The 23,579-nt window shown below is 45.6% G+C and overlaps 1 protein-coding gene across 2 annotated transcripts in view; it reads right to left on the bottom strand.

The window, feature by feature from the left end:
- Positions 1-23,579, bottom strand: part of MAN2A1 (mannosidase alpha class 2A member 1) — a 1,157,125-nt gene that overhangs the window by 46,498 nt on the left and 1,087,048 nt on the right. For both annotated transcript variants that reach the window (XM_085632583.1, XM_085632582.1), the window contains one exon: positions 18,998-19,108. In XM_085632583.1, the coding sequence (XP_085488709.1) occupies positions 18,998-19,108 (111 nt within the window). The remainder of the gene's footprint in view (positions 1-18,997; positions 19,109-23,579) is intronic.

The raw sequence follows: 23,579 nt of genomic DNA, 5'->3' as shown, positions 1-23,579 counted from the left end.
TGCCAATAAAGATCATGATAAGGAGACAAGTGGGTGTGCAGTGTAAAGAGTAGGGGGGAAAACGTAAACACTCAATAGTGCAATTTGCAAGAAATTCAGGTGGCACTTAAAAAATGATAAATGAAAAAGAAAAAAAGGGGTAAACAAAACAATAAAATTGGAAACATGTAGATAAAATAAACGCTAATTTCCAAGCAAAACAAATCTATATATCGAGTGGTACCTAAAGTCAATAACGGCAAGTGAAAAGAAAAAGAAGAAACCGAATCATAACAATCAAATTGAAGGGCCAAATATAGGAACATGTAGAGAAACATTGGGAAAATACTAATAAAGTAATTCAAGGACTTACAATCTAGAAGACTTATCTCAATTAGACTAATCAACACAATTCAAAAGGATACGGAAATACATGTTAATAATCAATTTGGTACTCGCACACTGCAATATCACATAGTGAGAGCAAACATACATCAAGTTATTCCATTAATCCAGGGAATTTAAACCAGTCTTGACTATGTCTTATTTAAATATCTAGCAGCACTAACACCGCATCAAAAGTTTGGATATATCCCACCCCGTTTTGGGAATTGGGGTCGCTAAAATCTGTCAACAAACCGAGATCAGGTTATTCCATTCATCTAAGAAATTTAAACCACTATTGCCAATGTCACATCTAGAGATCCAGCGACACACGCACAGCATCAGAAGTTTAGATAAATACCCTTGAGTATCGCTTACTGTCTTGAGTGCTAATTCGATAATTTTGTTCTGGTTGCAGTCTTTACTCATTACAATTGGGCCATAACTGAGCCCCTGTTAAAACGTTGCGCTCCCTCACAAACTGAGTACGTTGCATTTTTATCATTGGCAAATACCTTCTGTCACCGGTGCACCTCTCTTTGCCCTCTTCCTTTCTAGTTTTTACCATACTGATAAGAGGCCTTGTTTTGTTTTGTCTCGCATAGGTCCAACTGTCCGACTTTGAAGGTACTTTTTGACCCAGAGTTGTGGTTCTCAAATTATTCTTAAATCCTGTCAAATATCTTATAGAGGGTTCTTATTACTTTAATTTTCTCTATGCAGCAATCTTTTCTTTCTTGTATGTTCCCTTATCATGCTGTCCTGATGACTTGTTGAATCATGCAGGTCATGCAAGGTCGAAACACCGTCGATATTATACTGTCTAGAAAAGATTTTGATTATTACATATAAAACAATACATTTATTATGAAATATCAAGCAATTTCTGAAAACTGTTGAAACCATTATTTCTTTTTTGCTGTTTTCTCGTCTTCTTGAGTAACATTTTCCGCCGCCTGCATTACCTTTAAGCACCTTCACACACTTTGCACTTAGGAAACAAGCACTGACAAAGCCAATTGGTCTGGCCATAGAAAACTTTATGATAGTTACATATTCATTTTTATTACAACCATGTGCAACAAAAAGAAAAAGATAATAAAAACCAAAATAAGGCGATCACATGCGGTCATTAAAAATTGCAAACTAAAAAAAGCATTCACTGATTTGGACACTTTATTAGAGATAGTTGTTGAATATCAAACATTTCAGTTGTGTCAAGCACTTTATTGTTATTAGTAAAGGAGACAAGAGTAAATAAATCACCCAATAACCAAGCATTCAAATCACAAACTGCTACAATAGTAATTAAACACTTTATAACTTTTAAAAAGGAGATGGAAGGTAAATCACTAACTTGGCACCAAAAATAAAGGAAGATGAATAGCTTGTGTTAAATCGCAACAAAATAAATAAAATAAAAAGCTTAGTAGAAACCAACTTTGTATCTGAAGAGAAAGAAGGAATATGCTACTTACCAGTATGCATCTGTTCTTGGCATGTAGAGCTGCAGATCTACACACTGTGCATAGATCGCCATCTGGTGTTGGGCCCGGATGTTTGCACTTGTTTTTGTCGCCAGCAGGGAAATGATGGAGCTTAGTAAGAAACAGGAAAGATGCCCATGTGTGGTGTATCTAAATAAGATAATACTGGAACAGATAAAGGTAGCCGGGGAGGCGGGTGGGCGTGTGTAGATCTGCAGCTCTAGATGCCAATAACAGATGCATACTGGTAAGTAGCATATTCCGTTCGAGGCAATGAGCTGCAGATTACACACTGTGCATAGATTGTAAAGCAGTATCCCGTCATAGCGGCGACCACCAGTATCTGTTGCAGTAGTTTGAAATAGTGTTTTAAGTACAGCCTGGCCCACACTAGCCTGTTGTTTAGTTTGCACATCAACACAATAGTGTTTTGTGAATGTGTGCGGTGTAGACCATGTAGCTGCTTTGCAGATATCATCTAAAGGAATGTTTCCTAAAAATGCCATTGAAGCAAGCCCCTATCTTTCGTGTACAGTGGGCTTTAGGAGGAACAGATAATGTACGTTTTGCCTTGTGGTAACAAATCTGTATGCATTTGACAATCCACCAGAATTTGATATGGGGTTGCCTTTGTGTGGTGGTGAGAAAGACACAAATTGTTGTTTGGTCTTACGAAAAGGTTGTGTTCTCTCTATGTAGTACAGCAGTGCTCTTTTGACATGTAAGGTGTATAGAGCTCTTTCTGCGACTGTGGCTGCAAGAAGAATACAGGCAGCTCTACAGATTGATTGAGGTGGAAGGGAGAAATGACTTTAGGGAGGAATTTTGGATTAGTGCGGAGAACAACTTTATTAAGATGCATTTGTAGAAAGGGTTCTTGAATGGTTTGTGCTTGTAGTTCACTAACTCTTCGTAGAGAAGTAATGGCTACGAGGAAGGTAGTTTTCCATGTTAAAAATTGTAGCTCACATTTATGTATAGGTTCAAATGGAGGCCCCATTAATCTTGTGAGAACGATGTTTAAATTCCACACAAGGGAAGGAGGTACTCTGGGGGGAATTATTCTCTTGAGTCCTTCCATAAAAGCCTTTATGGCAGGTACTCTGAAAAGTGAGAGATGCTGTCTATTTTGTAGATATGCTGCAATGGCAGCAAGATGCAGTCTGATAGACGTATAGGCTAGGTTGCATCTTTGGAGGTGTAGTAAGTAGCGTATGATGTGTTGGATAGACACATCTAGGGGATTAGTGTTGTTGTTATGGCAGTATATGACAAATCTTTTCCACTTGGCTGCATAGCATGCTTTAGTGGTAGGCCGTCTAGCTTCTTTGATGACGTTCATACAGTCAGGGGGAAGGTTAAGGTAACCGAATTCTAGGACTTCAGGAGCCAGATCGCTAGGTTGAGCTGAGCTGGGTTCGGGTGTTGGATCCATGGTTCTGGGTTAAGAGGCGTGGAGAGAGGTGTAGTTTTTGGTGCGGAACTACTGAGAGTTCCAGCAGTGTGCTGTACCATGGCTGAGTTCTGTAGGTTTGTCTGGGCAAGATTGTTAGTCTTGTTTTTTGAGGAAAAAATTCCAATCCAATGCAAATTGATCCAAAGGTGAGTAATCAAACCTACAGAACTCTGCTTTATTTTGGGGGGATAGGGGTTTCCCCCTGTTTTCGGGCAAGAACCAGTACCAATATGATTAATGCTTAATACCTGGCGAGTAAGGGATCGGGACCTTTTTCCCCTTTTCTTGAAGAATGCTGTACCATGGCTGTCTGGCCCAAGTTGGAGCAACTAGGATGAGCGTTAAGGAGTGTTGCTGTGGTTTGCGCACCACCAGCGGAATGAGTGGGAGAGGCGGAAAAGCATACGCAAATTTGCCTGACCAATTCATCCATATCGCATTGCCTTTGGAAAATGGGTGAGGATACCTGGCGGCGAAGTTTGGGCATATGGCGTTTTGTTGGGTGGCGAAGAGGTCTATCTGTGGTTGCCCCCACATCTGAAAAAACGGTTGAAGAACTTGTGGATGAAGTTCCCACTCGTGGAATTGTTGTGTTTGATGGCTCAAGAGATAGGCTATCGTGTTTTGGACTCCTGGGACATGTTGGGCTAGGAGAAAAATGTTCTGAGGTATAGCCCACCTCCATATGCTCTGTGCGAGCTGAGAGAGCTGCAGAGAGTGCGTTCCACCTTGTTTTTGGATATAATACATGGCTGTTATGTTGTCGGTGCGGACTAAGACAGTTTTGCCGGATATTTGTTTTTTAAATGCTTTTAAGGCTAGGAATATGGCTAGTAACTCCAGGTGGTTGATGTGGAGTAACTTTTGTTGAGGTGTCCACCTGCCCTGCATGGTGTGAAGTAGTAGGTGAGCTCCCCAGCCGGAGAGCGATGCGTCCGCTGTCATGACTATTTGAGAAACTGGCTCGAGGAACGGTCGCCCTTTGGAAAGGTTTTTGATGTTCCACCACTGCAGAGAGCGATGGGTACGACCGTCTACCAACACCAGATCTGTTAGCTGACCTTGAGCTTGGTTCCAGTGGCATGCTAAGCACTCTTGGAGAGGACGCATCTGGAGTCTTGCATGAGGCACTATGAATATGCAAGAGGCCATCATCCCTATGAGTTGCATGAACACTCGAGCTGGAAGAGAGTTTTGCGATTGGAATCTGGTGAGAAGAGCTTGCATGCTCCCTATTCGGGCGGGACTGGGGTAGGCGAGCGCTCTTGAGGTGTCTATTGTGGCACCGAGGTATTGTTGGGAGTGGGACGGTTGCAGCTGGGACTTGGCGTGATTTATTGTGAACCCCAGGTCGTGAAGTCGTTGGATGGTGGCGTGAGTGTGTTGTACACACTGATTGTATGAGTTGGCTTTTATAAGTCAGTCGTCTAGATATGGGAAGACATGTATCTGTTGTCTTCTTAGGTGTGCTGCTACCACTGCTAGGCACTTGGTAAACACTCTTGGTGCTGTGGTGACTCCAAATGGGAGTACTTTGAATTGATAGTGCTGGCCGTCCACTACGAATCTGAGGTATTTTCTGTAAGCGCTGTGAATGGGAATGAGGAAATAGGCGTCCTTGAGGTCTAGAGTAGCAAGGAAGTCGCCTTGGGAAAGCAGAGGGAGGACCTGCCGGAGTGTGATCATGTGGAAGTGGTCTGAGTGTATGTATAGGTTTAGGGGTCTGAGGTGTATAATAGGCCTTAGAGATCCGTCCTTCTTTGGTATGAGAAAATAGAGGGAGTAAACTCCCTTGTTTTGTTGGTGCAGGGGAACTGGTTCTATTGCACTTTTTTGTAGGAGGGAGATTACCTCCTGCTTTAACAGTAACAAATGTTCTTGTGACAATGGACGGTGTTTGGGTGGTATGGTTGGGGGGGTAGATGTTAGTTCGAGACAGTAGCCAGATTGAATGATTTGGTGGACCCACCTGTCTGAAGTGATGTTTATCCAGGCAGGGAGAAATTGGTGGAGTCTTCCCCCGACTGGAGTGGAATGGTCGGGGGGAAGTGGAGGGAAGTCATGAGGTAGGTGTGGAGGCAGAGCGGGAGTTGTTGTTTTTGCCTCTGCCTTAGCTGTTATTCCCCCTGTAACCACCCCTTTGGTAACCTCTGGTAAAGGTGGATTGTGCGGGAGCTTTGTAAGAGGTGGATGGGCTATCAGAGGAGTAGCCTCGATGGGTGCTTCTGAATGGTGAGCGACGAAAGGACCGTTTGGGAGCTCGCAATTGCAAGGCTCCCATAGATTTGGCGGTGTCTGTATCCTTCTTCATTTTCTCAAGCGATATGCCTACATTGGGACCAAATAGGAATTGCTCATCAAAAGGCTGATTGATTATAGAACTCTGTACTTCGGGTTTAAAACCTGATATACGTAACCAGACATGCCTGCGCAAAAGGACACTGGTGTTTATTGCCCTTGAGGCGGTATCAGCTACATCTAGGGCACATCGGATGGAGGTGTTAGTGATGGTTTTACCGTCCTGGATGAGTTCATTGGCCCTGCTTTTATATTTGTCAGGGAGGTGCTGCATTATGGACTCAAGCTCGTCATAATGTGCCCTGTAATACCTGGCTGGGAGCGCTTGTGTATTAGCAATGCGCCAAATATTTGCTGCCTGTGATGCTGTGCATTTGCCAGAGGCGTCTAGGAGTTTGGATTCCTTGTCTGGTGGTGGTGCGTCATCTGACGTTTGGGAATTTGCTCTCTTTCTGGCATTAGAGATAACTAGGGAATCTAGTGGTGCGGGCCCCTAATGTATACTGGGTCAGTAGGGGCAGCTTTATATTTCTTTTCTATACGTGGGTTGATGATCTGAGCCCCAACGGGGTCTTTAAAGATCTCTGATGCTTGCTTAATGACCCCTTTAAGCATGTGCAGTGTTGAGGTGGACCTTTGTGTGGTATCAAAGGTGTCCATAAGAAAATCCTCCTCTACTGGGTCTGTATGCAGGGCCACCCCTTGGTATTGGGCAGCTCTGTGGTGGAGCAGGTTGAATCCGATATTGTCCTCGGGAGGGGGGGGGGGGGGGGGGGGGGGGGGGGGGTGTGGCCTGGAGCGATAATGTCATCCTGTGGGGTGTGAGGGACATCTGGGACACTGTAATCATCCCATGGGTCAGGGGAGCCAGTAGGGTTAGGGTCCCCAAGGAGTTGATTGTCCGCACCTCCCCCTGCACCATCTGAGGTGTTGTCATCATCATCATCATCTATTGGGATTGGTGATGGTGTGGGAGAGTGGTGTGGTGGAGGAGGAGGAGGAGGAGGAGAAGGAATCCTTAATGGAGAGGTAGCAAAGTCTCTCTTCTTTGGTGGCGGTGCGGGCGCAGGCATTTCCAGTGGTCTTTTCTTGATGCTGAGCATTAAATGACCAGTCTGAGGATCCTTCATTAAAGTCTTTTGGGTAGGCTCTGGACGAAACAGTCCATCTGTGTAAGACAGATCCTTCGGAGTCGAGGGCTTCCGTGGCGTTACGTTTTTTGGCCGTTGACTCGGTAGGAGTTCGAGGCTTGGAACCGTGTAGTTTTGAAGTGTCTTTATCACTTGGAACCGGTTGCTGTTTTTTCGGTTCCGAGGGCTTTGGTTTGGAAGAATCTGGGCCTTTCGGTGGGCGTTTTTTAGTCGGCTCCGAGGGTGTGGTCGGTGCCGAGGAACTGGTGCTAGGCTTCGACGCAGAGTGCTTCGATGTGGGAGCAGCGGTCGGCATGGATGAGGTTGACGTTGAGGACGCCTTTTTCTTCGGTGCCGGAGTTGGCTTGTAGGTACCGAGGGTAGGCTGAATCGAGCCCGACTCGCCTAAAGGCTTAATAGGCTTCTTTACCGGGCCCGAAGGCGGGGCATGGGAAGCAGTGTCTCGGCGTGCACCTGGGCCCGAAGGTGGAGGTGGTACCGAAGCCTTTTTTGACAGTGTCGAGGGGGGGGAGGAGGGGGGGGGGAGGGGAAGGGGGGTACGGGTCGGGGTCGACGTCTGTACTCACGGCCCTTTGAGCTGGAGTGATGTCTTCGACGTCGGAATCATCTGCTTCGGAGGCGCTGATGATGGCTTCCTCGACTTGACCCTGCTCCGGAACATCGACGCCCTCTTGAAAGATGTCGTCAGGGATCGAAGATGATGAGCGCGCCATTGTTCTTCGAGCTCGTCGGTCACGGATGGTCTTTTTGGAGCAGAAGGAGGCACAAGCTGGACAGTCTCTGGCCTCGTGCTCCGGTGAGAGGCAGAGGTTGCACACCTCATGTAGGTCGGTGTTGGGAAACTTTGACCCACATCGAGGACACTTTTTAAATGGCGTCCTTTCCATGAGCCGTAGATGAGGCCCGGGTAGGCCCGAAGGCCTTTGTCGACGACCGGAATCGAAGACTTTGAAGTTGAAGGGTCGCATGTGGTTGGAAAATGCGATCGAAACAATACCGTCGAGAAGGGAAGGATTGCGCGTCTACAGAGAAAACCATTAACGGTTCCGAACTGGAACGCGAGAACACATCCGAGCCCGATGGCGGAAAAAAACAATCTGAGGATGGAGCCGATGCCCATGCGCACTATTATCCAAAGGAGGAGTCACATACCTCGTGACTTCCAAAGACTTTCCAAGACAAAAACAATTGCAAACATCCGGGCCCAACACCAGATGGGGATCTATGCACAGTGTGTAATCTGCAGCTCATATGCCTCGAACAATATTTTTAGGTGGAAGTGAATAATGTGCACAGGCTTCATTCACTCACTCAAAGAGAAAAGGCCAATAGGTAAAGTGGGTTGACCCATTATCCCTGCTGTCATGGTGTGTGGAAGCAAAGCATGACTGCCATTTAAAAAAAAAAATGGATCACGTCCTATGACCAAATCTGGAAAAACTATAATCTGGTAAAACCTTTAAAGCAGTGTCAAAAGCCAGACCCAAAAAAGCGGTCAAGTATTTAGTTTAAGCTAATGGACGGAGGTTAGATAGTATGATTTGGTTCAAGTATGAAAAAGTACAGTTCAATTGTGACTTTTGGTACACCATATCAAGAGATGTTTATCCCCAAAGCTCACTCCACTTGAAATGTTCATTCAACTAACAGTATACATTTAATCTGATAGAGACCTCTAGCTGCAGATTCCTTACCTTAGAAATATCCACAGGCGCCAGACGGGATCCAGAATGTTTTCTTGAGCAGTGGCCGTGCGAGCCAGAAGGTGGCGTTGTTCGGCTCCGCTTGGGCTAGTGCTCGCCGGAAGTGATCTGCATGGTGCCTTTGTATGTGCCACCTTAGGATGCTGATGTCAGTTCTTTTCTTTCCACGCTAGTCAGCGCAGATCCGGTAAGAGCTACCCCTTGGTCAATTTTTAACAATTTTTTTTAAACTTTTGTCAAGGTTTTATTCCTCCTGGTGTGGTAGGAAGGTTACCGGAGGAGGCAACTTTCAGCCCTGCAGCCCCTGTCACAGTGGAGATCGGAGGCTATTGGTTTCCGGCGGAATCTGGGCTCCACATCAACCTGTTGGAGCTCTGGGCGATCCGGCTGGAAAGTATTTTCGCCCTCCATCAAGGGAAGGCTAGTGCAAGTGTTTACGTACAACAGCACCCCATGTTATGTTATGTTATGTTATGTTATGTTATGTTATTTTAATTTATTCAGCGCACAGCTACTCGGAAGTGTCCCGGCGCTAACAACAGAAAGGCAGCCCAAAACCACAAATGACCATTAAAACAGCAGAGTCTTCAAGGACTTCCTGAACAGACGAGGATCAGAGATGGCCCTCAACGTCAGGGAAAGCAAATTCCACGCAAGGCAGACCCTACGGGCAAAAGAGTTGCCCCCCAGCCGTTGACGCTTAAATTTGGGCACCTGCATCAGCAGCAGGGAGGACGACCTCAGCTGTCTCCTAGGAATGTAGAAAGTAAATCTGTCCCGCAGATAAGAGGGACCCAAGCCGTAAAGGGCCTGTTGCACAATGGACAGCATTTTAAATTTCAGTCGTGTTTCAACGGGCAGCCAATGAAGTGACCGAAGCAGTGCCTGAGCACTATGCCTGGGGGACAACCCCCATAGGAGTCTGGCAGCCGAGTTTTGGACCATTTGCAATTTTTTTACAAGGTAGCCCGGGCAGCCCGCCAGGAGGGCATTCGCGTAATCCAGGAGGGAGAGAACCAGTTCATGCACCACCGTCTCTCTGGCCTTAAATGGCACCAAGGGGAGAAATTTCTTCAGACTCCTCATCAGCCCAAAGCATGTGCCTGCCAGTTTTTTTACATGCGAAGCAAAGTTCAAGTTCTCGTCGAACCATACGCCGAGATTTTTTACGGCCCCATTAATCCCGGGGGTACAGGGAAAACCCGAAGGCAGGGTGTTGTTCTAAATTCCGAAGGGAAAGAGCCAAACAACAGGACCTACGACTTTGCCTCATTGCATTTCAGCTGTGCATTAGACAACCATTGAAAGACAGCAGACAGACACTGATGCGGACAAGCTACCGAGTCGTCTTCCTTGTTCCAGGTGAACAGCAGCTGGGTGTCATCAGCATAGGCCATCACTTTAGCCCCCAAAGACTCCGCCAGGAAAATCAGCGGAGTCACATAGATATTGAATAATAGAGGGCTAAGTGACGACCCCTGTGGAACCCCCGTGGTAACCCTCAAGGGAACCGAGGCACACGGAGGGAGCCAAACCTGCTGCACCCTTCCCTCCAAAAAGGAACTGATCCAAAGCAGCGCCCTCCCAGATACTCCAATATCCAAGAGGCGGTCAAGGAGCATGGCATGGGGCACCGTGTCGAACGCAGCCGAGAGATCTAGCAATATCATTGCAGCTCTCCCGCCTGCATCCAGACACTCCCGGATCGACTCCGTGACCTCCAACAGAGTGGATTCGATACTGTAAGAGGTCCGGAAACCAGATTGCGCCGGGTGAAGCACACCAGCTCCCTCCACAAAGTTAGTCAGTTGGGACGTGACCGTCTTCTCGCATACTTTGGCCAGACTAGGCAAAAGCGAGATAGGACGATAGTTTTCTGGGAGCAAAGGATCAAGGGATGGCTTTTTAAGGAGCGGCAGAATTAGAGCGTGTTTCCAAGCCATAGGCACAAGCGCTTCCCGTAAAGATTGATTGACCAGGAGATTCACCTCTAAGTTGATGGTGTCAGCCACATTGGAGAGAAGTCTAGCCACGCACGGATCGTTAGGCGAGCCAGACTTGAGGGCTTTAAGAATTCTAAGGGAATTTGTCAGTTCAATGGGACTAAACTCAGAGAAGCTGGAGATCAGCGGAGCCTTAGGAGGAAATGCCCGCACAGGGCAACCAGAACTCACCGTGGACCGAAAAGTCTCCTGGATGCTGATTATCTTGTCCCTAAAAAAAGATGCCAAGGTGTTACACCAGGCTTCCGAGGGAGGGGCTACTGCCACCTGAGCGCTAGGGGCTAGGAAGCTCTGCACGATGGCAAAGATCTCTTTAGAGTTGTTATTAGCGCGTTCAATGCGGGCAGCATAGTACCGGCCCTTAGCCTCTCCAATAGCTCCATAGTAAAGTTTTTGTTTAGATCTAAGAATCTCTTTATCACTGTGCTGATATCCACCGGAACGCCTCTTTCTCAGGCTCTCCTTTTAAATATCTTTATTGCCCATCAGGGCTCTGCTTTGGGCACTCTCAAAGGATATCTTTCTGCTATCTCAGCTTTTCTGTGGTTGCCTGACCAGCAATCCATCTTCAAATCCCCTTCTGCAAATAGGTTTCTGAAAGATTTACAACATTTGTCCCCACTTTTATTATGTCCCAGTGGGACCTCAATCTCGTCCTCACTTTTCTTAAGTGCGCTACCTTTGAGCCCCTGCACAATTGCCCACTCAGGCTACTTATCATCAAGACGGCCTTTCTCGTGGCTGTAGCATCTGCCCGGAGGGTCAGTAAGCTTCAGGTATTGTCATTGTCAAGCCACCGTAGCTGAACATCTACCCAGATAAATTGGTGCTTCGTACCAGAGCTTCCTTTCTACTGAAAGTGGTCACTCCCTTTTATGTAGGATAATCCATCACCCTGCCTTCTTTTTACACTCTGCCTCAACCCTCCAAGGAAGAGGAGCGAATTCAGCATCTATATCCAATAAGAGTGTTGTCATTCTACCTTGAATGCAACATGAGAGTTCCAAGTGGATGAACAACATTTCTTGGACTATGTCGGAGCAAAGAAAGGATGGGCTATACAGAAGAGGGACATCTCACAATGGAGCATACTCTGCATTAAAATCTGCTGTGCTTTGGCTAAGAAGCAACCCCGACTATGTGCATGCTTAGTCCACCAGAGCTAAAGCTGCAACCACAGCATTAGCTCGTGGAGTTCTGTTCCTGGGCATCTGTCAGGCAGCAGGGTGGGCTTCTTTGCACATGTTTACCAAACACTACTGACTGAACAGTCAGGTCAGTAGAGATGGGCATTTTGCCTGTTCAGTCCTGCAGGACTTCCTAGTGTGAAACTGGTCATGAGACCCACCTCCAGAGAGGTATTGGTTGGGTATTTATTCTAAGGTAAAGAATCTGCAGCTAGAAGTCTCTATCAGATGAACAAGTTACTTACCTTCGGTAACACCTTATCTGGTAAAGACTCCACCCATCCTCCCCACTCTGCGGATGGATTTCTAGGGACAAAGCTTTTGTCTTTCAGGGCCTTAGTTTTCCACACCAGTGATCAGTGTACTTCGTGGATCCGTGCTTCTAGCATGGAAAGTCAAGAAAAGTAACTGCCTTCAGCAGGCTTGGGTGGCACCTATCGAATATGCTACTTACCAGTATGCATCTGTTCTTGGCATGTAGGGCTGCTGACATTCATATCTGTGCATAGATCGCCGCCTAGTGTTGAGTCCGGATGATTGCACATTGTTGTCCTGGAAGAGTCTTCGAAGTATCACGAGATAGGTGGCTCCTCCCCTGGACTACAGTGCGCATGGGCATCCCCTCCATCCTTAGATTGTTTTTCGCCATTGTGGCATAGATGGAGTGTAATACAGTGAATGATGACCATGCTAACTAGTAATTACTGAATGCTACAGCTGCTACTGGCGCCGGGGAGGAGGGTGGGCGATATGAATGTCAGCAGCCCTACATGCCAAGAACAGATGCATACTGGTAAGTAGCATATTCGGTTCGAGGCATGTGGGCTGCTGAATTCATATCTGTGCATAGATTATATAGCAGTCCCTCCAGTTAGCGGCAGCTTCCCGTGCCAGCTGCAGCAGTCTGAAAAAGAGTTTTGAGAACAGCCTGTCCTACAGCTGCCTGCTGTCTTGAGTGTACATCTACACAGTAGTGTTTGGTAAATGTATGTATAGTGGACCATGTGGCTGCTCTACATATCTCCTCTAAAGGAAAATTTCCCAGGAAAGCCATGGAGGCCCCTAACTTCCGTGTGGAGTGGGCTCTTGGAGGAATTGTTAGTGTGCGCTTAGCTTTTTCATAGCAAATCTGTATACACTTAACGATCCACCTAGCTATTCCTGCTTTGGAAATGGGGTTGCCTTTGTAGTGTGGAGAAAAGGCAACAAACAGTTGTTTTGTTTTCCTGAAATTTTGTGTTCTGTCAATATAGTACAGGAGAGCTCTTTTGATATCAAGTGTGTGGAGCATTCTCTCTGCTACATTCTCAGGATTAGGATAAAACACCGGTAGTTCTATGGATTGGTTCATATGGAACTGCGAAATTACCTTGGGCATGAAAGTAGGGTTGGTGCGTAGTACGACCCTGTTGGCATGAACCTGTATAAATGGCTCTTGAATGGTTAGTGCCTGAAGTTCACTAACTCGTCTTAGGGAAGTAATGGCAACCAGGAAAGCTACTTTCCATGTTAGAAATTGAATCTCACAAGAGTGTAGAGGTTCAAAAGGTGGTCCCATCAGTCTGGTGAGGACCACATTTAGGTTCCAGACTGGTGAAGGAGGGTGTCTTGGAGGAATCACACGTTTGAGTCCCTCCAAGAAAGCTCTGATGGCAGGCACTTTGAACAGTGAGAGGTGCTGCCTGTTCTGAAGGTAAGCTGCCAGTGCGGTTAAATGTATACGGATGGAATTGTATGCTAGATTGCATCGGTATAAGTGTAAGAGATAACAGATAATGCTTTGCGTTGATGCATCCAGCGGATTGATGTCATTATTTTTACAATAAAGGACAAATCTTTTCCACTTAGCCGCGTAGCAGGCTCTGGTAGTGGGTCTCCGTGCCTCCTTGATGATGTTCATACATTCTGGAGGCAAGTTTAGGTAGCCAAATTCTAAGATCTCAGGAGCCAGATCGCCAGGTTCAGCTGTTGCGGATCTGGGTGCTGAATCTCGCCATGGCTCTGCGTTAAAAGCGTGGGTGTTGGCCGTAGTCGTTGATGCGGTACCACGGAGAGTTCCAGAAACGTGGTGTACCACGGTTGGCGTGCCCACGTTGGAGCAACCAGGATGAGCGTCATTGAGTGTTGCCTCAGTTTGCGTGCCACCAGCGGTATTAATGGTGCTGGGGGATGAGCGTACGCAAATCTGCCTGACCAGTTCATCCATATCGCATTGCCCTGCGACTGTGGATGTGGGAACCTGGCGGCAAAGTTTTGGCATTTTGCGTTTTCCCTTGTGGCGAATAGGTCTATCTCTGGATGACCCCACCGTTGGAAGTACGGTTGGAGTACTGATGGATGTATCTACCACTCGTGCATTTGGTGGCTGTGTCTGCTGAGCAGATCCGCCATCTGGTTGTCCTTGCCCGGGAGGTGTTCCGCCATGAGGAACATGTTCCTCTGAATGGCCCACTTCCACATGCTCTGAGCCAGATGAGTCAACTGTGGAGAGTGTGTTCCTCCCTGCTTCTGTATGTAGTACATGGCAGTCATGTTGTCCGTCCGGATCAACACGACTTTGTTGCACAAGTGTACTTTGAATGCCTTCATTGCCAGGAAGATTGCCATCAGTTCCAGAAGGTTGATGTGCATCTTCCTTTGCTGTGTTGTCCATAGTCCCTGCACTGTGTAATTGAGTACATGAGCTCCCCATCCCTGGAGAGACGCGTCCGCCGTCAGTATGATTTGTGGGACAGGCTCTTGGAATGGTCGGCCCTTGCAAAGGTTTTGTGGATTCCACCAATGCAGAGATTTGTATGCCCGACCGCTCACCAACACTAGGTCCTTTAATTGTCCGTGAGCCTGATTCCACTGACGTGCCAAGCACTCCTGAAGCGGGCGAATATGTAACCTCGCGTGCAGGACTATGAAGATGCAGGAGGCCATCATGCCTATCAACTGCATAAACACTCGTGCCGGTAGTGAGTGTTGAGGTTTGAACTTTTTTATGAGCAACTGCATGCTGTTGATCCTTACTGAATTGGGCTGTGCCTTGGCTGCCAGAGTGTCTATGGTCGCGCCTAGGTACTGCTGTAGGTGGGTGGGGTGAAGGTGGGACTTTGGATAGTTCAGGGAGAAGCCAAGGCTGTGAAGAAGGTGAATGGTGTGGGTTACGTGGTTGGCACACTGCTGGGCCGACTTTCCCTGGATAAGCCAGTCGTCCAGAAAAGTGTAGACATGTATGTGCTGTCTCCTTAAGTGCGCCGCCACTGTTGCCAGGCACTTGGTGAACACTCTGGGTGCCGTTGTTACTCCGAAAGGGAGGACTTTGAACTGGTAATGTTGGTTGAGAAAAGTGAACCTGAGATATTTTCTGTGTGATGGGTTTATGGGTATATGGAAATACGCATCTTTGAGATCAAGTGTCGCGAGAAAGTCTCCCTGTTTGAGCAACGGCAGCACCTGTTGCAAGGTGAGCATGTGAAAATGCTCTGACAGAATGTAACGGTTTAGAGGTCTTAAATCCAGTATGGGTCTGAGAGACCCGTACTTTTTGGGGATCAGAAAATACAGTGAGTACACTCCTGATCCCTGTTCGTCTGCTGGCACGAGTTCTATGGCTCCTTTTTGGAGCATACTGAGAACTGCCTGGTGGAATAAGTACAAGTGCTCTGCGGACATAGGACGGTGCCTTGGTGGTATGTTTGGTGGAGTGGAAGTGAGCTCCAGACAATAACCGTACTCGACAATGTCTCTCACCCACCTGTCTGTAGTGATGGACTTCCAGAACGGCAGGAACTCCTGGAGTCTCCCCCCGACAGGTGTTACGTGTTCGGGGGGCAGTGACAAGGCATCACTGTTTGTTGGTGGCGGAGGACCTGGAGCTGTTGTTTCCTCGGCCTCGGCCCTTGACGTTGTTTCCACGGTATCCACCTCTGTTATTCTTATTATAGGTGGTCTGTGTACCTTGTTTAGTGTAATGCGACTGTTGGGAGTACTGGCCTCTAGAGGGTCCTCTGTTGGTAGAGCGACGAAAGGACCAACTCCTAAACTGCTGTGATTGCAGAGCCCCCATAGACTTTGCAGTCTCTGTATCTTTTTTGATCTTTTCTAGGGTGGTGTCAACTTCGGGGCCAAAAAGGGAGTCAGGGTTGACAGGTTGATTGAGTATGGTTGTTTGTATCTCTGGTTTGAATCCTGAGATTCTCAACCAAGCATGCCTTCTTAACATGACGCTGGTGTTAATCGCCCTAGCTGCAGTGTCCGCTACGTCAAGAGTGCACTTAATGGAAGAGTTGCTTATGAGCTTCCCTTCTGTAATAGGCGACTCTGCTCCTTCCTTAAACTGATCTGGGAGGTGCTGTAGCAGTGTCTCCAGGGTATCATAATGCGCCCTGTCGTATCGAGCCAGAAGTGCCTGAGTGTTGGCAATTCTCCAGATGTTAGCTGCCTGTGCAGCAACTCTTTTCCCTGAAGTTTCCAAGACCTTAGACTCCTTGTCAGGGGGAGGAGCATCACCCGTTGTGTGTGAATTGGCTCTCTTCCGAGCATTGGACACCACCAACGAGTCCAAAGGCAACTGGCCTCTTATGTAGGTAGGGTCCACAGGAGCTGGCCTATATTTTTTGTCAATCCTAGGGTTTAGTACTCTCGCCCTTGTGGTCTCCTTAAAAATGTCATTAGCCGGCTTTAGGACCCCCTTCAGCATGGGCAGAGTCTTAACAGATCTTTCTGAGGTAGAGAAGGTATCCATCAGAAAATCATCCTCAATAGGATCAGTGTGGAGCTGTACATCATGATTTTTAGCTGCTCTCTCAACCAAGGCATTGAAAGCAGCAGTATCCTCAGTAGGAGATGATTTTACCACATATGCCTGTGTGTCTGGAGCAGTATGTGGGTCCCCTGTACCAATATCGTCCAACCAAGGTTGGTTTTGATCTTCAGGGTCAGTGTCCACAGGGTAAGTGTCCTCAACATCACCAGCATCCCCTGCATCCACATCAAATTGTGTGGGTGAGAATGACTGAGGCTCCTGGTCGTAATAGTGAACATGTTCTACTAGAACTGGTGACGTGGTCCTCTTCTTCTTCAATGGAATTTTGTACAGCTCCATTGATTTCTCTGGCAGTATCTTTCTTTTATGTATTGACAGTCTACCAGTGTCCGCATCGATAAACTGCCTTGGCTCCTCATCTTCCTGAGGTACTTCGACAGCTCTCTGTCCCATTGGCATTCCTGTTGGTGCTTCTACAGGTTTCTTCGGGTCGACCCCTTTTTGCGGCTCGAGACCCTTCTTTGCGTCGAACATCTTCGGTCGTACCGCCGGTGGTAGTCCGAATTTTATGTGCGTCGACGCGATGTGAACCGCGCTGACCGTCTTCGGCTGCGGGGGTGCTTTTGCGCCGAGCATGGAAGCCGTGTCGTGGATGCGGAGTAACGACTCCGACACCTTCTTCTTTAGGAAGGGAGACGGGGTTCTCGAGTCGACACGTTCCGTCGATACCCTTTTGGAAGTGGCATCCAACCCCGAGCCAGACGCCGTGTTCTCGACACGAGGACCGGGATGGGTCGGCCGTCGCGAGGCGCTCTGTATTTTGGTGTCGACGATCCTCGGCGCCGATTTTTTCGGGTCGGCAACCTTGACCTTGGTTGTTGGCGCCGCCTTCGGCTCCACGTCCCCATGAAGTCTCCGTGCGTCGACGGCCTTCTTTTGTTTGTTCGGCTGCGAGGGCTTCGAGGCCTTGTTGCCGATGAGAGACTCGTTCACTTTCGGTTTCGAGGTAGGTGCCTGTGCCTTCAGTTTCGATTTCGTTTGATTGAATGATGGCGCTTTCGATACCGGTGGCTCTTTAGGGTAGTTCGTAGCCGGGCCTTTATGCGGGGCTGTAGAACGAGAGGAATGATCTTGGGTAAGGCCTTGTGGCGATCCCTCGACCTGAGCCTTATCGAGTGCCTCGTTGGGCCCTGTACCGACATGTGGGCCTAGCTCATCTTTTGAGCCATCTTCCTCGGCCCCAAGGGCCTCCTCGTCATCTCCTACCTCTTCGACGACACCATCTTCCTGTTCGTCTACCATACGATCGTCTTCGGCATCATAGTCGGATTCTCGCTCCGAATCCGGATCCAAGAGCTCCGCCTGAACTTCAAGGTCCACGACCTCCTCATCTTCTGTCCCGAAGATGTTGTCCGGGTTCGGCGTCGCTTTCTGCGCCTCGAGCCGAGCTGCTCGACGAATGCGAAGGGTCTTCTTCGATCGAAACCTGGAACACGCCATACAGGTGGCTTCGTCGTGGTTTGGAGAGAGGCACTTGTTGCACACCGGGTGCACGTCGAAGCGAGCATACTTAGCGTTGCAAAGAGGGCAACGCTTAAATAGGCTATTCGATGTCTTTGGTTCCATCATTGATGATCTACTCGAGAACGCCCTCGACAAATATACTTGGCGCCGAACGAAAACAATACCGACGAATGTAAAGGCCTAAATACTCAACGAGCTAAGATTAGGACATCCGAACCCAATGGCGGAAAAAAACAATCTAAGGATGGAGGGGATGCCCATGCGCACTGTAGTCCAGGGGAGGAGCCACCTATCTCGTGATACTTCGAAGACTCTTCCAGGACAACAATGTGCAATCATCCGGACCCAACACTAGGCGGCGATCTATGCACAGATATGAATTCAGCAGCCCACATGCCTCGAACATTGGCACCGCATATGTCACTTCCGGTGTGAACAATGCTGACATTACGAGGAGCCGAACACCACCACCTATCGGCGTACAGGGATACTGCTCAAGAAAAATGTCCGGATACAGTCTGAAACCTGGGGATAACTCCAAGGTAAGGAATCTGCAGCTAGATAGAGTCTCTACTAGATACAGCATTACCGAAGGCAAGTAACGAGTTCATAATTTTGACTCTCTACGGTTAGTCGACGGTACAGTATTTTTAACAGGTTAAACAGGATGTTTGGCGAGTCTAAAGACATATTTTGAGTTGAAATACCTCAGATATTCCATTTAATAGTTTTAAATGTGCTGCAACTGAACAAATGTGGCTGCAAAATAGCATACAGGGAGAGGATTATTTGTATGTAAAAATAAAATAAAGAAAGATATCCACAACAGTTAGATATTTGCTCATAGTAAACATCACACAGGAGAAAGTTCAAGTTGTGTAAACCTCAATTATTTTTCGGGGACACTAGCACCTCATCTTGAAAATATTCACAGAAGATTGATGATGCTGTGTTTCCATTAATAGCACAATAGAAAACATTAAAACACAAATCCAAAGCAATTAGACTTATAATAATGTTTTACACATGCTTTACATTAATCTCAAACAACACATATCATACTGTAATGTACCTTTCCCTGAGAAGTGGAGCAGTGTAGCCCTGTGTCTTTATTTTGAAAACCGCAGTCGAAGCCCTTCCTGTGAAGTATCAAGGCTGCCTCATCTGAAGGAGCAAATTTGTTCTGTGATAACACAAGATTCATGGATTATTGGAAAAATACATTCAAAATCTATCTTACATAATAATTTAGACAATTACAATTCGAGAAACTAATGAAAAAAATGCACTTCAACTCAGAAATGTATAAGGAAAAGACAACTTCAACAGATGTGTACACCTCAAGATAATTGCATCAATTTCCCTTGACATTAAACACCAAAATCTCTACTGTAATTATGCCTCACATCTAAACAGACACAGCTTAAAAGGTAACGCTAATGCCATGTTCCTGGCACCAGCTATCAGGATTGTACGTGCACTGCTTAGATGCTTGTGTCAATATCTTTTCAAGTTGTTCCGTGCTCCTGGGTGTCACTTCTCTGAACAAGGAGTGCGTTAATTCAGTATTTTGGTTGCAAACCCTAAGAAATTGGGTGTGTGCCCTGGGCACTGGTATCTCAATGTTTGTACTGTTTTTCTATGTTGATTTCAATAAAGTTGTTTGAGGATTTTCAATTGTTTGAAGTTCATTTATTTTCATCACGAAATTCATTTTCATTTCGATGATGCATCGTATTTACAAGAATCACAATCTTACATGTCCCAATGCATTTCGGCGTAATGCCTTCTTCCGGGGAATGTCTAGAAGTAAATAATATATGAGACTACATTTTATGCGCCATTACGTTGTACCTTAAGGAAATGCTAAAAACATGCATGTGTGTCAGTTATAGTTAGTCTTCCTATGCGCCGTGATAATCATTTGATAAACGACTATGGGTGCCTGTTAATAATGCGAGGTACTCCGAGGTGTTTAGTGGCCTTACTATTAGCTTGGAGTGATAAACGAAAGAGTGAAAATGAGGAAATTATTAACAACGTGCAATAAGAAAAAGAAGAAAAAAGTTCGTCTTTGGTTAAAGCTTGAATGCCTCTTAGGGCGTGACTTATCCAATGGTGCGTTCATGTTAGTATGCATCCCGTTGCATTCGCGTGTGGCAAAGGAAAGGGAATCGCGTGCTCGTTTGTTACTTACTATTGTGTCAGAAATTCCAAGCGCGTTCGATGGACAAACGTGCCGAGTGCCTCCACGAGTGTGTAAATGCTGTGTCGGATGCCGGTATGCGTGAAAGTTGCATAATGAAGATAAACATAGGACTAATTGCCAACGAGTGGTAGTGAAGAAAGACTATGCGTGAAACACGAAAAATAAACGATAAAGAAGACATCTATCTTTTTGAGCAATATCAACAATATACACATGATTATGTTAAGAAATTCAATCAATCAGAGATAACATGTAATCCCGTGTGGTTTCATTGAATTTAGTGTTCGAATCCAGTGATTTTCACGTTGCAATACAGTTTTATGATTGTCTCTGCCTTCCGTTTTGACAATGATTTCCAAAATATTGAATTTGAGTTGGCTGATGTTATGTCCAGCCTCTAAAAAGTGGCTCGCCACTGTAGACTTTAGGTTCTGAGTTCTGATGTTGCTTTTGTGTTCGTTTATACGTGTTTTAATTTTTCTTTCTGTTTGTCCCACGTATATTTTCCCACATGGACATTTTAATTGGTATATGGTGTTAGATTTATCACATGTGGCTGTTACTTTTAGTTTGATGGTATGACCTTTCATAGGGTGTGTGATGTAGGGACCAGGGATGATGATATTACAATTGTTGCAATTCCAACATGCTATAGTTCCTTTGTATTGGATTTGTGAATCCTGATCTGTGGGATTTTTAATAATCTCTCCCAAGTTTTTAGCTCTGGTGTATGCAAAAATGGTTTCCCGTTCAAAGATGTTGTTGAAATCAGGTTCCACTTTCAGTATAGGCCAATGTCTTTTGATGATGTTTTTGAAACTTTTGCTCATGGTGGAATACTTTGAGACTATTGTAGTGCGGTTGTCAGTGGCTTTTTTTGTCGGTGACAATGCTGTGGTCCTGCTGATCATGTTGCTTCTGTTTTCTGCTTGTTGCAAGATGTGTTCTGGGTATCCTCTTGTTCGAAAACGTTTTAAAATTTCATTGATGCGTGTCGTCCTGGTGTTGGGGTCGGATACTATTCTTGTGACTCTGAGTATTTGCGTGAAAGGCATCTTGTTTTTTAAAGAACTGAGGTGAAAGCTATCGTAAGACAGCATGTTGTTTTTGTCGGTTGATTTTCTAAAGAGGTCTGTTTGGAATCCTTCGTTGGTTTGTATAATTTTTACGTCCAAGAAATTGATGGTGTGAGTTTGAATTTCAGAGGTGAATTGTATTCTTTGGTCTATGTGATTCAGTTCATCTAGTAATTTGGTGAGAGTCGATGTAAGTCCATTCCATAGAATGAAAATATCATCTATGAACCGTACAAACATTTTTAGATGGATTTACCATGCTGGATTGGTTAGAATATATTTTTCTTCAAACATTCCCATGAAGATATTGGTATGTTGGGGCGGCACAGTTTCCCATTGAAGAACCAGTCTTCTGCAAAAACCAATCTGTCTTCCATTTGAAGTAGCTATGCTGTAGTGTGAAAAACATCAGTTCCATCAGGAAGATTTGTAGATCTGTGTTATATTCACTTTGTAGAAGTGCTTGTTCTACTGCTTCCAAGCCCAAATGGTGTGGAATAGATGTGTATAGGGATTTGACATCTACTGTACACATTAAAATAGACTTGTTCTTGTGTTTCATGATCTTTTGGAATTTGTTGAGAAAATCTGTGGTATCTTTGATGTAAATTGATAGTTTGGTAACGCTCAGTTGTAGGTATTTGTCCAAATCTTTTCCCACTGGTTCGTGGAGACTGTTTCTTGTAGACACTATGGGTCGGAAAGGTGGCTTTGTCAAGTTTTTGTGTATTTTTGGTACCATATATATGGTGGGGCTTTTTGGATTGGTTTGAATCAAATATTTCCTTACTTTTTCATTGATGGTTCCCATTTCGTTAGCTTTTTGGACAATGCTTTTGAGAACTTCATAGATTTGTTCCGTGGGGTTGAAGTCTAGCTTCATATAGGTGTATCCATCCGATAGATGTATTTCAACTTGTTCTTCATAGAAGTTGGTGTTTAAGATGACCAATGCTCCACCCTTGTCAGCTTTCTGACACGTGATGCTGGTTCTGTTGGCTATAGATCTTAATATCCCCCATTCCGTTTGTATGAGGTTCTTAAATTTGTGTTGTTTCTGGTAGTTTAACTTCTGAAGATCTTGTTTCACTAAAGTTTCGAACGTGTCTAAACTTTTGTGGCTGATGGGTGCCATATAGGTACTTTTTGTTTTTAAACCTTTTAGGGGATCTTCGGTTGTGGAGGTAGTGAATTCTACTACATTTTCAAAATAGTGTCTTAGTCGAAGTTTTCTCATCAATTTAAAAAAACTGATTTCTATTTCCAAGCTGTTAGTATGCGTCGTCGGGACAAAGGAAGTACCTTTTTGTAATACTTTTGATTCAATGTTGGATAGATGATAATCTGAAATATTGATTACTAGGTCGTTTTGTGTCCCCCTTTCTTTTGTTTGTTCTGTTTCGACGTTGTCATGCGTGTTTGAGGTAATTCCTTGGTTTTTTCTGGTTCTTTGACTCCTCCTGGGTCTTCTCCGTTGGTGGTACCTGCTTCTAAAAAAGAAACCGATGCAGTTGTTTCGTTCGGAGTGGTGACTGGGGTGGTCTGTGCTAGTGTTTTTCTGGATTGGTTTGAAATATCGCTTTCTGATGAAGATGTGTCAGTATTTGGATTGTATGGTTTGTTTTGTCTCCGTTTGGCGTATATATCGGCCCAGGTGTACACTTCTCCTAGTTTATAATCGATGGTATCTCTTCGAAATTTTCGGATTTTCCTTTCATTGATTTCTTGGGTGTGTTTTGATAGTTGAATGTTAATGTCTTCTAGCACTTTATTCCAATCTTCAGGGGGTATGGTCGTTTGTAGTTCGGATTTCACTGTTTCTATTTCCTTTGTTAGTTCCTCTAGTATGTTTGATAATTCTTCTATGATTAGGAGGATTAAATCTAAAGAACATTTGTTCAATATCGCGAACCAGCGGTTCTTGAACTGTTGAATGTTTTTGCATAATGATGGTTTCAATGGGATTCTCAATCCTCTAGGGATTCTTTGAGCTTTATGATATCTTATCATGGTGCTTGCGTGTAATCTCTGATTGATTTCTGTTTTTTGAAAGATACAGTAGTTGGCGTATATTTTGCTCTTTGGTTCTCTTCGATGTGAATTCTGTAGTCTCTTCCTGTATGAGTGCGTATATCTTGTTCGCGGCATCTTCGGTGAATGCGAACGTATCCGCTCTAAGATCCGTTAAGTTGGATATCTGTTCGTAGGCCATGTTGCTAAGTCTTTCTTCACTACCACTCGTTGGCAATTAGTCCTATGTTTATCTTCATTATGCAACTTTCACGCATACCGGCATCCGACACAGCGTTTACACACTCGCGGAGGCACTCGGCACGTTTGTCCATCGAACGCGCTTGGAATTTCTGACA

Source organism: Triturus cristatus, chromosome 2_1 (genome assembly GCF_964204655.1).
Source record: "Triturus cristatus chromosome 2_1, aTriCri1.1, whole genome shotgun sequence".
Taxonomy (NCBI): Eukaryota; Metazoa; Chordata; class Amphibia; order Caudata; family Salamandridae; genus Triturus; species Triturus cristatus.
This window is presented reverse-complemented; position numbering and strand designations above follow the sequence as displayed.